Raw genomic sequence first — 16,567 nt, 5'->3', positions numbered from 1 at the left:
GTTTATTTGTATTTTGGGGGCCATACAAAATTAGTCCTAGTGCAATATGTTACCCATGTCTGATGTATGAAGGCTTGAACTGGAGACCTACTGATCTGCAGTCAATTGCTCTACCACTGAGCTACACCCCCTGTTTGCTCATAAATGTGTGTATGCATCTTCTATGAACACCCAAGTTGATTTGTCCACCTTTTGAGTTTGATTACAAATTAGTGCACTACTGTTCAACATTTTCCTCAACGGGCATGGAACTGAGAGCCAATCTGTCAACCTTTATTGACACATATCAGCAACTGTGATCAGTGCAGAACATGGATTCTCTACATATGATATTGCACACTTTCACACAGGGACTTATAGACACAGCTGAACAAGATCTGCTTACAAGGAGAAAAGATGGACCGCCAAACGAAGAACTACAATACTATGAACTGTCAGGTCCAGCCGTTTTGGTGGGAATATGAGTTTGTGCATATAGAGGTACGCCTTCGACAAAGGTATTTCTTTTATTTCTAAAAATGTTGTAATCTGGCATTACATATCTGTGTCAGTTATTGAGTGGTCTAATTGTGCTTTTAAGACAGCAATAGCACAGATATTTTCAACACTAAATAAAGAAGATAATTTACCCACGTTGTTCCTCTAACTCCCCACATTGATATGAGCTTTTTTATTTATTTATTATTATTTAGACCCTTTTCTTGTTATTTTCAGTGCCATATAGTCCCAGTTCACATTAATTTTTTTTCCCCAGACAGTTATATCAGGGAATGGGGGTCTTCTTCTTCCCAGTCCAGGGGCTCACAATTGGGCTATCCTATACAGTAGTTATGGGAACAAGAAGAGGTCATTGTTGTTAGAGGTGAGGTCAATGTACATATTTTTTATGTTTTTATTTTCAACTATATTTATTTATTTTTTATTACTTAACCATATTAGAAATTGTGAGCGCAGATTGAATACATTATTTTGGACAGTTAGGTTAGAAAATTTTGAGAATTTCTTCGGTTTCTCAAAACATGCAATGGAACGCTTCCTTGCAGGGGGTATCCAGACTTGAGCTGGAGACCTTTTGATCTGTAGTCAAAATTGCTCTGTCACTGAGCTACATCCCCCTGTTTAAAAAAAACCAACACTCTCATTTTGAGTGTTTTCATTGTTGTTTTATCCATTTTTAGGGTTATTTTTTTCTGTTATTTTCATAGTCATCTTGGGTATCTGTTTTGGCTGCACAAAATGAGGCCAACTCCCAGTTGCCATGTCTGATGTAGGGGGTATGTAGACTTGAACTGGAGACATATTGCTGCCAATTGTTCTGCCAATATACTGTAGTGAGGGGAAAGCCATTGAGACAATTTCTTTGTTAAAAAGGGATTGAAAAACATTTCCCTGTTCAGGAACATGCTTTAATTTAAGCATACAGGGGGTATACAGGTTTGAACTGGAGACCTATTGATCTGCAGTCAATTGCTCTGCCACTGAGCTACACTTCCTTGTTATAATGAACAACACATTTTACATCTATATATATATATATTTCATTGTCGCGTTATCCATTTTGGGGGACCATTTTTAAAAAAATTATATTTGGTATCTGTCATTTTGTGTATTTGTTGTGGCAGCACAAAACCAGGCAGACGCCCTTTTCTGATGTAGGTTGTATCTCGACTTGAAATGGAGACCTATTTATTGCTGTCAATTTTTCTGCCAATGAAGTGAAGGAAAGCCATTGTTTAACAATTTATTCGTTGGAAAAGGGTTTTTAAAAACTTGTCCTAATGCAGGAACACATATGTTCTATTCAAACATAGATAGAGGGGGTGTCCAGACTTGAACTGGAGACCTATTGATCTGCAGTCAATTGCTCTGCCACTGAGCTACACCCCCTGTTAGAACTTATCAGGAAGTAGAGCAGCTAGATAGAGGAAATCTGTAAAGTAACGGCCCTATGTGCTCTAACTGTGATATAATTTTCAAGAATTACTAAAAAAAATACATCCCTTTTGACAGGATATGCATCCAAGTTATCTTATTCTGATGTCAAGTGTCTCAATAGAGCTTTAACCACTGAACCCACATGTGTGTGGAAGCTTATCAGTTTGTAAAAACACACACACTGAGTTTGACACACCCCCATCACTGTCAGAGTGAAACCTCAGCAGTTTCCCACTGACTCGACTCTTTTCCGCGTCTGCAGTCCCGTGAGAGTCTGACCCATCAGACTGTCTTTTCTACTGTATCAGGTCCCACAGCCCCATTCTTCCAGCATAATGCACATGATGATCATATCTAACCACCTTTTCTTCCAAAACAGAACCCTATTTACCACCAGTGGAACAATAAACAGGAGGCCACACATAGTATTGCTCTTCATTCAGATTTCAGGCTGTCAAACTACATGTATTTATGTTTTGGGGCAGGGGGTTAACATGAGGACCCTGCCAGACTAGACTTGAGTCTTAGCATTCAATATATCGATCCTTCAGTACTCACTAGTCGACAAAGTGAGAGTGGTGGGAATCATAAGACTGATGGAGTGGAAGTAGGGCAGGAGCAGGAGGTGTCAAACAGGTCCCAGTCAGTAGTTATGCAAATAACTGGTTATAGAGAGGAAAGTGTAAAGGCAAAGGATCTTGGGGAATTCTCTTCCAGTTTTTAGACATTCTGCAGAGTTCAGTTGGATGAGAAAAGGGCCAATATCCTACTGTGCCTTTTTGGAATCGTTTTTGATATGGAAAAACTTATTCGTCAATGGCTTCTAAAGGTCCCCTGAGTTCATTGAGTTTCTGTTTGTAACATGAAGCTTAAGAGTCTCCGGTGAATATCTTGTTTCCAGAAACAACAAGTTTGTTGGGTACAATATAGAGGAAAAAAAAGTAAAAAATATGATATGTTTCAAAACGGATATCATTATCTTCTCAACAACAAGGCTTCACTGCGTATGAATGGATGTGGATAAGTATGAACCTTGTGTTTGACAGGCTAGTATCAGTTTGGACTTTTAGAATGAACAGAAAGATTAAAATACAATGTATATATGAGGTTTGCAAATAACATTAATAACTTAATTTGAGATTACAGATTTTTCATCTGCAAGGGGCTAATATACATTATATATGCTATTGTCTTCATCTGCACATCACTGGTTTAAAGTGACTACCTTTTGGATTGTCTTCCAGGCTTATGGGAACTTTTTTACTGAGTTACTTGTCTCATATAGGCAGCTGAAGCGTTCCCGACCCATGGCCTTGGAAAGTTTGCTCTAAAGTTGCACGAGGAGGGAAACCAAATCCGAGTTCTGAGGAGGACGCTGCGGTCCCTTGGCTCTCACTACTGGTGTGACCTGAAATCCCATCAGAGATACTATGTCCATGATGGGAAAATAAACAGAGCTGTGGACTGATCCCACTGCTCAGCACTCATCACTGATCCACTGATCCTTAGAGGGGTGCCAGAAGAGTCTCAGTTCAGATGAATTTTTCCTTTAAGGCCTTAGTTCACACATAAGCAGAGGTGTACTGTACTGAGTTGTACAGTTAGTTAGACACAATGAATGTCTGTTTTTTCAAATGGTGAAAGAAGATCCAGTGGAAACTTGGAAGTTGGACAAAGTATTGCATTTGACTTACTATCAGGAATTAATATGAAAGTAAATATGTTATGAGGCTAATTTGTAAAGATTCACATCTTTATATTCTTTCTCAGGAGATCTGAGACACAGCTGCTTGATATTAAACAGAGTCACCTTGGAACACAATGTGAAACACTTGGAAATGAGCTATTAAGCAGAGAACCAGAGCTTCAAAAAGCCAAAAGTAAAAATGGAACCATCATGTGGAATGTGAAACAGACTGAATGCAAAATAAATTGAAACATTATGAAACAGACAGACAGAGAGGTGTGGCCTTAAGCTAATGTATTCCATTTGAAGTTAGAACTAGAGTCAGTTTTACCTTTTAGCTATCAGAGATGAATACACGTGTTTATGGTTGTTGTACTCTACATATTTTCTTAGATGAGTTGAGGCAGAGATACATTAGCTACTGTATACCTGCTAACTACCATTTCTGACAGCAGGTCACTCAACTATGAATAGCAGCTCTTACATTTTTTCATCTGAGCTCAGATTCTCCACATACTGATGCAATCAAAGAGGAACTCAAGCCCAATGTGGTGTTCAGTTGTGGGTTTAGTGGCACTGTGGTGAGGAAGTGGGCTTGACGCAGAAACTGGATTTAATTTTTCTGGTATTTGGCTATATTTCTTAGGTGCAGGTCAGAAGTGAAGTAAAGAGTTGTGTGAGGTAAAAAAACTATTACAGTAGGTTCAGTCAGGTCTGTAATAAAGTGTTATTCATTGAGAGAGGTTGGGCCTGTTGAAACTCCAGAGCAATACATTACAAGTCTGGATTGTTTTTCCTAAACTAAAGAGCCAGAAAGTGTTTCTGAGGTGGGAAGAATGTGTTTCCAGCCTGGCAGAATGGGGCGGTTATTGACGCAGAATGAAGGCCACAAAGACCACCCTCCGATGCAGCCTGGTTTGCTAGGCTTGCTTTTAGACGCTATTCTATTCCCCACTTTAGAAAGGGCCTCAAAAAAAGAATTGTATGGAGAGACGGAGCGAAGGCCACTCTTGTCCTACATCACCCAGATTAATTTTGAAAGAAACACCTGCAGTGGACAAAAAGTTATTTCACCCAAAAAGGTTGGCAGATACACAATTCGGATGTAGTGCTCCAGTCAAGACTTGAAGCTTTAGCAAACAGAATGTCTTTGACTGCAAAGACATGTTTGATATAAAAAGTCCACATGCTGCAAATGTTACCAAACATCATTGTTAATGAGGCCCCACCAGCTGCTCATTGGTCTAAATGGAACTTGTGTCTTTTGGTTGGCGTCCCAACACCAGACGGCACTCAGAGCCAGAATTTGAATAACAAGTGTTCAGGAATGGCCAACTGTTTAGAGCCTTTCCAAGCTCAGTAAAGAACAATGGAGTCTGTTTGTCGAGTGAACATCCAGCTGGAGCTCCGTGGGTTCAATCTGCTTAATCTCGCAAAAATATAAATGATTCAAGATCATAAGCAGAAGGATAGACTTGCATAAAGATGGGCTAAAGTATTACATTGTAAGTTACATTTTACATACATATAATATAAGAGAAGATATAGGAGGATGACAATGCAATTCCTAAACTTTAAACTAAATTGTTTTCATTATTGTTGTTTTATTTTAATTTATCATTTACATTTCAATTCTCTCTTTTTGTACACATTCCATGAGCCTTCGCAAAAGACATATTTATGACATATGTAATCAGACATCTTAAAAGTTCTACTTCTTCTTAGAAGAGCTTCCACTGTTAAAGAACTCTCCATCAATTGTTGTCATTTTCACAATGATGTCTGGTGGCAGTGGCTAAAGATAAAGAATAATCTGAAGCATATTACACAGTTTTATAGTAAGGGACCAATACAATGACTTTTCTACATTTTCTGAACAAGAACCTTTCGTCTAACTTGTCCACTCAGAATTTAGTGCTGCTGACTAATCAAATTAATACTTAAAGTTTCAAACTGGAATACGTATACAAATAATAAGGTTTGCGCTCTCTGAGTGCTCTTGTTTTCATCATGACTTCTCAGAATGTAAAAAAAAGTCACACATGGGATTCCACAAGGATCTGTTTTAGGACCCATATGACATTTGACGTATTAATAATAATAATATTAATAATAACGATATTAATAATTTTCAGTGATTCAGTGCCACAATTATTGATGTATTCTTTTATATAAAAAAAACTAAAATAAAAGATGAAAAATTATTAATTAAAACAGCAGAAATAGATCCACAAACACCTAAACCTCTCAATTTACATGTGTGAAAAGAAGTAGGAAGAAGTATAAACATATTTAATCATACCCCTTTATTCACTGCATATTGTAGTACATCTATACCAGTGTGTCTCAAATGGGGGTACGTGACGTTACTACAACGGATACTTGAGAGAGAAGCCACTAAATAAGCGTTTTTCAACCTTAGGGACGGGACCCCATGTGGGGTCACCTGAAATTTCTGAAAAATTAAAAGAGATTTTTGAATTTTTTTTAATTATTATTCTTTTTTTAAATTAAAACAACACAATCTTAAACAACTGTATTTCTATACTTTTACTTTGTGAGATATATGAATCTAGTTCAACTAAAATTCAGTGAAAAATAATAATATCTGACCTCAAACATGATCAAAAACGAATTCTAGAAAAAAACGATTTCTTTGGGGTCACCAGAAATTTTGATATTGAAATGGGGCCACGATCCAAAAAAGGATGGGAACCACTGCACTAAATACTATTTCTTTCCACTTATTTACAAAATGAGATTCTTTTGTCACTTGTTCATTCCATCATTATGTTCTTAAACAGTTTTCTAAGCAAAACGTTGTTGTCGGACAAAGAGGGATCCTGGATTCAGAAATAACATAAAGGGGGTACTATAGCCTAAAAAGTTTGAGAACCACTGTCATGTACTATATGATGTGATTAAATACTGAACAAACTTTTCAGAAAGATTCAATGCCAAAAACGTATGTGTCATTTGTGGGAATGCTGTTTTCCATCCAACCTAACGACATACACGCGTCGCCACTCACATTAATAACACGCATACACACGCGCACACACCACACTCATCCCATCTTCATTCAGCTACTGCACACATGCGGCCAGTATTAGGCTCCTCCCACGAGGCGGGGCCAGTGTAGAAGTTTATAAATCATCTCCTCGCGAGCGCACAGGTCATTTCACTGTATCACAGCTGTGCTGCTTAATGGATACTCGTACTGTCTGTGAATTGAAAACAATAATCAGATGGACTTTCTATTAGGAGTATATTTTTCACACTTTACAGTATCACTTTGGGTCGAGCTATGTTGCTGAACAACAGTAAAAAGGTGGCGGTGTCGGTGGGCTGCACGGCGTGTCTGCTGCTGCTGGTGGTGGTGGTGGTGCTGGTGGCGGTGCAGCACCGCGGGGCTCAGCTGGAGGAGGAGCGGACGGAGCCGCACCACAAGAGAAGCTTCTCGACCTACTTCACCAAACTGTCCCGCGGACGGAGGGACGCGGAGAAGCCCGTGCGCGTCCCCGCTGAGCCTCCCCCGGCTGAGGACATCAGCCCCGGGGACATCTTCATCGCTGTGAAGACCACCAAGAAGTTTCACCAGTCCAGGCTAGACCTGCTGCTGGAAACGTGGATCTCCAGAAACATGCAGCAGGTAGGCATGAAAGAAAAGCTCTTTTTGTTTTAGTTTATAGTAAAACATAATTCATTTTTTTTTTTAAATTATCTACATGATCAGAATCAGAAAAGGTTTAAACAAACCAGAAACTATGGAAGCCCCCCAAAAATAAAAATAATAATAATCACTATGGAAAGTCATAATTATGAGATAGAAAGTCATAATTGTGAAGAAAAAGAAAATTGTGTAAAGTTGCAACGACACACAAAAAAGAATGTTTTTACAATATAGACGTATTTATGTACTTCTACTATTTTATGCACTATGTACCATGTGTTGAATTGTAAGAGCTTAAAAAACTATGTGTTTTGAATTAATTGTTATTCAAAGTGTATTTAGGATTGGCAACAGTCAGTGTGCTGCAAATGCTTAGTTTGTATCTTCTAATTATGACTTTACTAACTCATAATTATGACTTGCCATTTTTTTGAATATTTTTTTGTGGCTATGAGCTTCCATTCTATACTACTAACAATTATAATGGTGATGATGATGATTGGTATGGATCCAAACAATGGCCACTGCAGGTGATGCCTGCTGACAGGACACCATTGTTCCTTCCTGTCAGCACATGATGCACTGATACAGCCAGACAAACCCCAGACTTTCCTCTGCTTTGTCACCTCTGAGTGATGTCCCTGAGAACTAAGGGGACACTTTCAGGACTCCCTCTTCTCTCTTTCTCAGCCCCCCTTCTCTCTCCTTTCTCTCTATTATCCCTCCTCTTTTTGGGTGTCCCTCTGAATGCCCTTCGTGCAATGGATGCTTCACAGCGGCGACCCTCGCAGCGCTGTCCCCCTTCCAGCACTAACAAAGCCTCTTTCTTAAAGGGAGGGGGGGGATAGAAAAGCGTTTCCAGCCCCTTGTCTCCCCACTCCATGGGAACGTGGGAGCTGAGTCCAGGTCAGGCTTGTTGGAAAGATGGGGGCATGATGGAGGGGATGCCCGGAACAAAAGGGGTGCAACGCTGGGCAAGTTTATGCTGGAGAACAGAGAGAACCGAGCCTCTTTAGGAAGTGCACAAAGACGGAAAAGAGGGTCGTCAAAGAGATTTTACCCCACAACCAAATGTGTCACATGTGCTTTGGGGAAAAGTCTTTCTAATTGGCATCAGGCAGTGTCATATATACAACAGGTTTTCAGGAAAGCCCAAAGAAAGGATTTTTTCCCCCTCTCCAATTAGTTGTAAAAACAGACGGGCACAATCACTTAGCATCCATATACTGGGGAAATAAAAATGGCAATGAGAAACAATTACCTGCAAATCTTATAATAATTCCCAGTATTCCAGCAACACACCGTGGTTGCATTTACTGAGGAGGATGAGAGTAAAAACTGATGGGCAGCTGGTGTGCACATAAAAGACATGAGGCTAAGCACCACAATGCAGGAGGGAGTTCATAGAGGAAGAACGCCAGGTGGTCGGGCGGGGGAGATATGAACAAAGAACGCCCTTAATGCTTAATACCAGCCATATGATGCACCGAGTTCCCACCGTGTACATATGGCATCCTCTGATTCTCACGCTCAGCTGATGAACATCTGTGAAGTTTAAATCACATTTCAATGGCCACAGACACAACATGTGCTATTTTTATTGGTTATTGAGGTACGTCGCTATCAGTTGCTGCTTATGTGGGATTTGGCGGAGCCCATGAGAGCATAAACACTCTTTTTGTTTCATCTGATTAGAAGTGTTCAACAGTTTAGCTCTTAAGTCAAGTTTGAGAACTTAGTCGACCCGGTCTTCTCCTGCAGTTTTCCTGAGCTGACCTGTAAAACTGGCACATATTTGTAGCATTCATCAGTGGGTTAGATTGATGTTCTAGTGTTGGAGCAGCTGGTGCTACCATCTCAATGGTGGTGGTGGTGTGCCACGCATTCCTCTTCTAAGAGTTTGATCATTAGCCAGCACCTCAACAATAAGCGCTTTTAGCCTTAGAGAGAAAAACTCTCCCTTGGCAGTGCAGTTGAGTTAATGTAATGTCTTCAATGTGAAGTAGTAAAGTACAAGTGGTCACAAAGTAGGCAGATGTCATTGAAGTAGGGAAGCTGGTGGTTGGGAAGGAGAAGGAAGACGGGTGGGATTCCTTCCTGCAGCGCAGCAGACAGCCAGTCCGTCTCCATGTTCAGACCGGGTGGGCGGGGGGCTGTGTTCTCCTTCCTCTTTACTACAATCTACACTAGTTATCACAAGCACCCAGCTAAAATTTCTATGTAAAAATAATTTCCAAATCTCTATATTTGAGCTACAGCCTTGTGTTCTGTGAAAGTAAGTAGTGTTCTTTAACAATTGAGAACAAAAGGTTTCCCCCGGAGCTTTTTCTGTGGTTAACTCCTGCAGCTGTATGCAAATGCAGGCAAACATATTGAGAATTTACCCAGTGGAGACTTTACCCAGCATGAAAACTCACAGCATTGTTCTATTTAGGAGCCTCTGGCCACCAAGCAGGGGTAGGGGGAAGAGGGAGGAGACACTAGGGGGGTGAATGAATGACCACACACGGTTTTTGATTCACTAATCAGCACCGAGACACCCTCACACCCCTTCCTTCTTTTACCCCCCCTTCTTTCAGTCGGTGCCCGAGCAGCTCAGGCAGCTGCCTCAGTGATTAGAGCATCTATTCATCTGGCTTTAAAACCTGTGATCCTCTCACCACTCAAACCACCGTCTTCCCTCAAACAAACAAACTAATGATCTCAGCTACAAGCAGCATCCGCTCAGAATTAGTTCCCTAAACCTCTCCAGTGGCTTTTTGTTTTGAGCTGAAAAGAGCCCACTGTAGTGTGTCCTCAGATTCCCGCTTTATTAATGTAGATCACAAGCTGCAGTTGCTGGGGGAGCGCGTCTAAAACTTCCAGAAATGGGAAGTCTACAGCTGGCCCAAAGTCGTCCGTTAGCGAGAGCCGTGAAGCGGCGTGTAGAGACACGTGGTGTGGTTGAGGTAGCACGCTGCTGGGCAGGTGCTGCCTCACCTGAGGGGAAGAGTAAACAAAACACTGGCAGTTAAACCTTTTCATCATCACCATTTACCGACTTGCACCTGCTCAGTGGGAGTTATCATCAAGAGAAGCTTAATCTGCTTCTGCGCCTTTAGAAAGAGCTGCAGGTGCTCTTTATCGCGCTCTTTTATGAGAGGTTGCTACATTTACGAAAGCCTCGGCCTTTTACTGTAACAGTTTGTGCTGGTGTTTGTCAGGACACGTTGAAGTCTGGCAGCAGGTCCAGCAGTGTGCAGCAGCTCAGGATGTAAGAGATGAATGGCGTGTGCGTGGGAGGACAAGTCTGCCACTGTCTTTGTTGTGTGTCTGGGATGCCTCAGGACGGCTGTGGTGTTGCCATGGCGAGAGTGAAATGCAGGACAAAAGGCCTTCAATAAAACATGGGGCTGTTTAACTCCATGTGTTTTCCACTGCGTGAAAAGCTCGTTGATCGATGCTGATCACGCCACGTGGATGTGAGGAAGACCCCAGACATCCTGTTAAATTTAAATGTTTTCAGTCCCTCACATGATCAGCCACAGAGGGATCGTGCTGATCAATATGTCTTATTCGTACTTCTTTTTTTCCCAGACCTACATCTTTACAGACGGAGAAGATGAGGAGCTAAAAAGAAAAATTGGTAAGTTGTTGTTTTTTTATGGAGGGGCTTTCCCATCAGGGACACAGATGCACTTTGTTTTATTGGAAACCGCAGCACATTTTCATTTTAAAAGTTCAAGCTTCAAGCATTTTGCGTCGGTTAATAATAAAATATTGACGACTCAAATTTTATTTTTTTCGCTTGTGCTGCAGGAAGTCACGCAATCAACACCAACTGCTCTGCAGCTCACAGTCGCCAGGCTCTCTCATGCAAGATGGCGGTGGAGTACGACAAGTTCATCGAGTCTGGGAAAAAGTAAGCATCACACGGATCTGCTGATAACACATGAGTTCAGAGGATCTAATCACCCTTCTCCTGGTGTTTGTAGGTGGTTCTGTCACGTCGACGATGACAACTATGTGAACGTACGGACCCTGGTGAAGCACCTGTCCCAGTACCAACACACACAGGACATGTACATCGGTAAACCCAGCCTGGATCGGCCCATAGAGGCCACTGAGAGGCTCGGGGACAATAAGATGGTATGTGGATACGTCTTTGGATTTACTGTATGTTTCACTGTACCGCTAAGATAAAATGAAATCTAAAGAAAAAAATTGTCACCATTGCTTTCAGAAACCGGTCAACTTCTGGTTTGCTACTGGAGGTGCTGGTTTTTGTGTCAGTCGAGGTCTGGCACTGAAGATGAGTTCATGGGCCAGGTGAGCATCGGCTGAGAGAGAGAGAACAGCACATATCTCCTACAATCATTACACCAGCGCTGACTGTAGGTCTACGTTTCTATCCTTTCAGTGGAGGGCATTTCATGAACACGGCAGAAAAGATCCGTCTGCCCGATGACTGCACCATAGGCTACATCATCGAGTCCGTTCTGGGGGTTCCTCTGACCCGCAGCAACCTGTTCCACTCCCACCTGGAGAACCTGCAACAGGTGTCAAGATCAGAGATCCACAAACAGGTGAGACTTGTTGAAGACTCGTGATTTACACAAGTCAATGTAGAAATGTTGGTATCCTATGGATTGTTTATGGATATTTTTTAATCTTCCAGATCACTCTCAGCTATGGAATGTTTGAGAACAAGAGTAATATCATCAGTTTGAAAGGAGCTTTCCCTGTGGAGGAGGATCCATCGAGGTAAATATAGAATTATCTGCTTTTTAAACTTGTTTTGGAACATGTAGCTTATCAATATTCAAGCCATGTATTTTTTTTTCTAGTGACATTTTTCCACATTTTCTATTAGCTATGAAATAAGTGTTCAAGTTAAAATGTAAACATATCAGTTCAGGCTTCTCCTAATTCGTTTCTCTGTGTGTTCCAGGTTTAAGTCTGTGCACTGTCTCCTGTACCCAGACACCCCATGGTGTCCTCCTCAGGTTGCCTTCTAGGACGACCGCTCCTTTCTCATCCTCGTTCCCGCCGTGCCTCGGTATCTGAAAGGCTCGTGGGGACCAGTGTTTTTTGGTATCAGACCGTGCGGCTGCCGTGTTCTCGCGGCAGTGTCACACGGTCTTTATGTACTTTTACTGGGCTGCTGTGCGGCCCGCCTCGGGACATTTCCTTTCCTGTCTGGAGCCGAGTAGTAACTGTGCCTATGTTGCTCGGGTGCAGCACTCCGGCCTCTGGGCAGGAAGTAGCTTTCATTGTTAAGTTTTGCAGGCAATCAGTTGAGCTTTGTGATGTATATGTTGCTTGTAATTGTATCTGCAATTCTCATAGAATGTATTTTCATATATTCAAGCCTTTTGCCAGCTTCACAATAGCTTTCTAAAGCAAAAAGAGCTCCCATTCTGGTCTGTGTATGCAGGCTTTGGGGCTTTTTTTAACATGTAATCTGCTTTTCTTCTTCTTTCATCACTGACTCCGGACAACAACTCTAATATGAAGACGTTGCTGTACTTTTAAAACTAACTGTGTTATTTCTTCTCCAAAAATGTGAGCTGGCAGTTGGCAGATTTCCAAATGCATCCTCGTGTTGACCAAATCTGAGGTATATCTGGACAAAGCACTTTTTCCCCTTTTTAGATTTTTTAAATAAACAGAACTAATTGACATCCTTTTAAGACATACCTCAGATTTGTGTCTCGGCGGACAAAAACGAACCCCCCAAAGTCTCAGCTTTTACTCATTCCTATGTATTTAATAACACTCCTTGCATTTGTTACAATCAGGGAAAACTGATGAGTAGAGGGGATTTTGATTTGGGGTGAGACTTTGAATTTGCTTTGAAATGTCTTTGAAAATTGCACAGCTGTGTTTCAAAAAAGCTGGCATTTGTTCTTCATCTCTAAAGGTAAAGCAGTGAGGCACTGAAAGCTTTTAGGCTGAATCTAAATTGGCCAAAATTAAGGCGCAGTTTTTAATCAGTGGCGGTGAAATAAAAACCGCACGTGTAATAGGAGCTGCTGTTTATTATAGTTTGCACAGTAAAAACTAACAAGGCCGTCTGTTTTTATCAGCTTAAAGGTTTATTGTTTACCCATAACAGAGTGTGGTTACTGTTGGTGCCTTGGAGGTGAAAGCAAAATCAGCGTTTTCACATGGAGGAGTTCGTTCCCTCTGTGTTATCTCTCACCCATATTGGGTTATGCCAGAAATCCTAATGACAGTATTGTGTACTGTGCCATATTTCTGGTAGAACAGTGACTGTATATGATTATAATGTCATTTTACTGTTGCGGTTTGAATTTGCTTTTAATGACCTGGACGCGATTTAGTTTTTTGACTGATTTGAATTGACTGTGGTGTTTATTCTCCAGTATCTGGAGGCTTCAAACAGTTCATTCCCAATAGTAACTTCTCAGGAATGATGAACTGATCCTGGTATAATCTACATGGGACCCATGGAGAAACTAAAAAAATCTGAATAAAAATGCAATACCACAGAGAAATCTTCCATACCTGGTGGTTTCTTTTTTTTCCACACGCAAACTTCACAACACACACACACATTGTGCATATTTTAAACTTGTTTAAAATAAAATAAAAATGCTTCAATGGCTTTAGCAGGCTCTATTCACCTCAATATCTGTGTTGCTATGTGTGCGCCCTAGAAAAATCAAAGGCTGGCATCTAGATGTTTATTTACATCATTATAATTAAGTATTTATTTAATATTGTCATAAAATGGCATTTTAGCTTTTTTTTTTACTAACATGCTGCAAGTCTTACATATTGTTAAATATTACAAAATAATTCTTTAATGTGATGGATTTGATATTGATCCTCCTTATTTACATTTACAGAGTGGTTACTATGCATATTTAGTCTATTATGATGGCGGATGTTTCGCACATTCCGCAGGCTAAATATACCGTTCCTGTCTTATCTACCTTTCTATATCTATGATATAGATAGAGGGATATTTTATTATAGGTGTGTAGGCAGAAGTTATAGCCCATGGCTAATACACAATAGTTATTTTCTAAATATTTAATAGTTATTGTTCTATATCCAGAGTAATTGTGGTTTGTTTGTAAATGTGCCATTGAGTCAAAGTGATTTTAACAATAGAGAAAAACACAATAAATAATCAATTTGTTCATCAATACTTGTTAGATAATTATAAGTTATTAGTTATAAAAAAATTTTTATCTATACAAATGGGGTAAACCGGAACTGTATACTAGAATTCTCTCTTCCTGGTATTTGAAATACCAGTATTGCTTTACACCAGTAAGGGTTATGCTCTTTAAAAAGCTAGCCAGACATTGAACGATAATGATGTGAAGATGCATGTCACTAATCATCGCTCGAGGGACAAATTAGTTCGAAAACATCCTCACCACAAACCATAATCACAGCTTTGCCTTCCACAGATGCATTATGGGAAAATCTTCACTCTTTGATCGCCATGTTTAACAAAGTTTAGCACACCAGTCTCCAGGACCCTTTTCTGTTTTGCATTATAACTAAAATGAAATTCATATAAATGTGCAGTTTTAAGCCAAACAAGGCTTTAATGAAAGGTTGTTTGCGTTGGGAGCTTTGACAGGTCATTCACTTTTTGCAGAGCTTTTCTCACAGAAGGAGAGGGAAGGGAACTCATGGGAAAACAGAGCTTGTGGCTTAACTGTAAAACTTGTAGCATTGAACTGGCTGCTCACCAGTGTGTAAACAGTAATTGGATAAGCAGCAGGTTTTGCAGGGGAAGGTTTTCACACCAATAAGAAACCATTGGACTTTTGGTCTCAACTGTTGTGAGTGATGAATGATCAAAGGTCAGTGGCTCAATCTGCAAACTGGGAGAAGAAGCTTGAACCATTTCCTCCAGTTGACTTGTTATTCCACAGCACCAGTGATCCATCAAACATAGTGACATCTGTGAACGGCTCAGAATGAATGGCAGTTGTTTCATGTAATTACCATCCTTGGGTGGTTTGCCACTGTTGATCTTTCTCTAATGTTTGCTATTGCATTCCTGTTTATTCCTGTGCCAAGAGAGAATATCTACTAACGTACCCCAATAGCATTTAATAAATCATCCTGACCTAAGGCCAACACTGGCATGGAAACACTGATTAGTTAATGTAACAGCAACCAGTACGGAACATAAACAATGATCTGATGTGGCCCTTGTCATCATAGATGGTTAAACCCTATATGTGAGATATGAAATATATTTTGGAAACAGGTGATTTATGTTTCGCCTGCAACTGTTCAGGTCCAAAATCAAATAATGTTTGAACCAAAGTGCGTTCATATTTTTGTATGTTTGTGCGTTCCCTGAGGTACAAAAGCCATAGCCATGTTCCACACACTTTCTACAGCCACACACGCCTGCCCCTAATCACTGACTACTGTCTGCAACTAAGGCCTTTCATACATCTTTACTAGCGCTAAGTAATATCACCAGATACCTCGCAATATGATATATCATTATATTTTTCCAACGATAACAATATTATCGCGTTAAGGCAATAATCAATATATTGCGGGATACATAACGTTACCCGTGTCACTGAGGAAATTCATAATTTATCTATTGCACTGAATCCATCTCACAGGAATTACAAAACATTGTCAGCCAAGTAAAACAAAGTGTATACTGCACAGTGGCTCTTCTTAACACACACGAACGCACACACACACAGTGTAAATTTGTAAATATCCACTCTGTACCTATTGTCTCATTGTACTGTGTATGTACTGTATTATCTCTATGTATCATGTATATATATATATATTGTTTTCATTATGTCTTGTATGTTGCAATAAAATAGAAAAAAAAAATATTATAAATATATATATATATTTATTATATTTATATTTATATATATATATAAAAATCAATAATAACAAAAAACTGCGTAAAAAATGAAAAAATAAATCGATATTTGGAGCCAGTGAATCGATAACGTATCGCAAGACAAAACCTCGCACTATATCATCGTACTGATGTTTTGGCACACCCCTAATCTTTACATTGTTTTTTTTTTTTTACTTAAATAGCACTGCAGTGCTGTTGTGTGTTAGTCCAGTCCAGTCTCAACGAGTTCCTGAAACTGCCACAAAAATTACTTTCTACAGTTTTTTGTGCATGGCAACACGATTTCTGCATGTTTTTTGTGCTGAGGGAATGAATTTGTGTGAAACTGCTTGAAACGAATTGCAAGCCTTATGTAAGTCAATGGGATTTATCACCCTAACCATTACCCAAACCC

At 40.1% G+C, this 16,567-nt stretch overlaps 1 protein-coding gene and 1 non-coding gene across 2 annotated transcripts; one reads left to right on the top strand and one right to left on the bottom strand.

The window, feature by feature from the left end:
• Positions 1-1,815: 1,815 nt before the first annotated feature.
• On the bottom strand, positions 1,816-1,887 carry trnac-gca (transfer RNA cysteine (anticodon GCA)). Its single transcript has one exon. It is a non-coding gene; the product is annotated as a tRNA-Cys (tRNA).
• A 4,931-nt stretch (positions 1,888-6,818) lies between these two features.
• Positions 6,819-13,800, top strand: lfng (LFNG O-fucosylpeptide 3-beta-N-acetylglucosaminyltransferase). The gene is made up of 8 exons (XM_028455863.1): positions 6,819-7,274; positions 10,872-10,920; positions 11,094-11,196; positions 11,270-11,423; positions 11,518-11,603; positions 11,695-11,860; positions 11,953-12,038; positions 12,226-13,800. Exons 1-8 carry the CDS (start codon positions 6,930-6,932, stop codon positions 12,290-12,292), a joined length of 1,056 nt encoding a protein of 351 aa, XP_028311664.1. The 5' UTR covers positions 6,819-6,929; the 3' UTR covers positions 12,293-13,800.
• The last annotated feature ends 2,767 nt before the right edge of the window (positions 13,801-16,567 follow it).

Source organism: Gouania willdenowi, chromosome 8 (assembly GCF_900634775.1).
Source record: "Gouania willdenowi chromosome 8, fGouWil2.1, whole genome shotgun sequence".
Lineage (NCBI taxonomy): Eukaryota > Metazoa > Chordata > Actinopteri > Blenniiformes > Gobiesocidae > Gouania > Gouania willdenowi.
The sequence above is the reverse complement of the archived record's forward strand: the minus strand, read 5'-3'. Positions and strand labels throughout refer to the sequence as shown.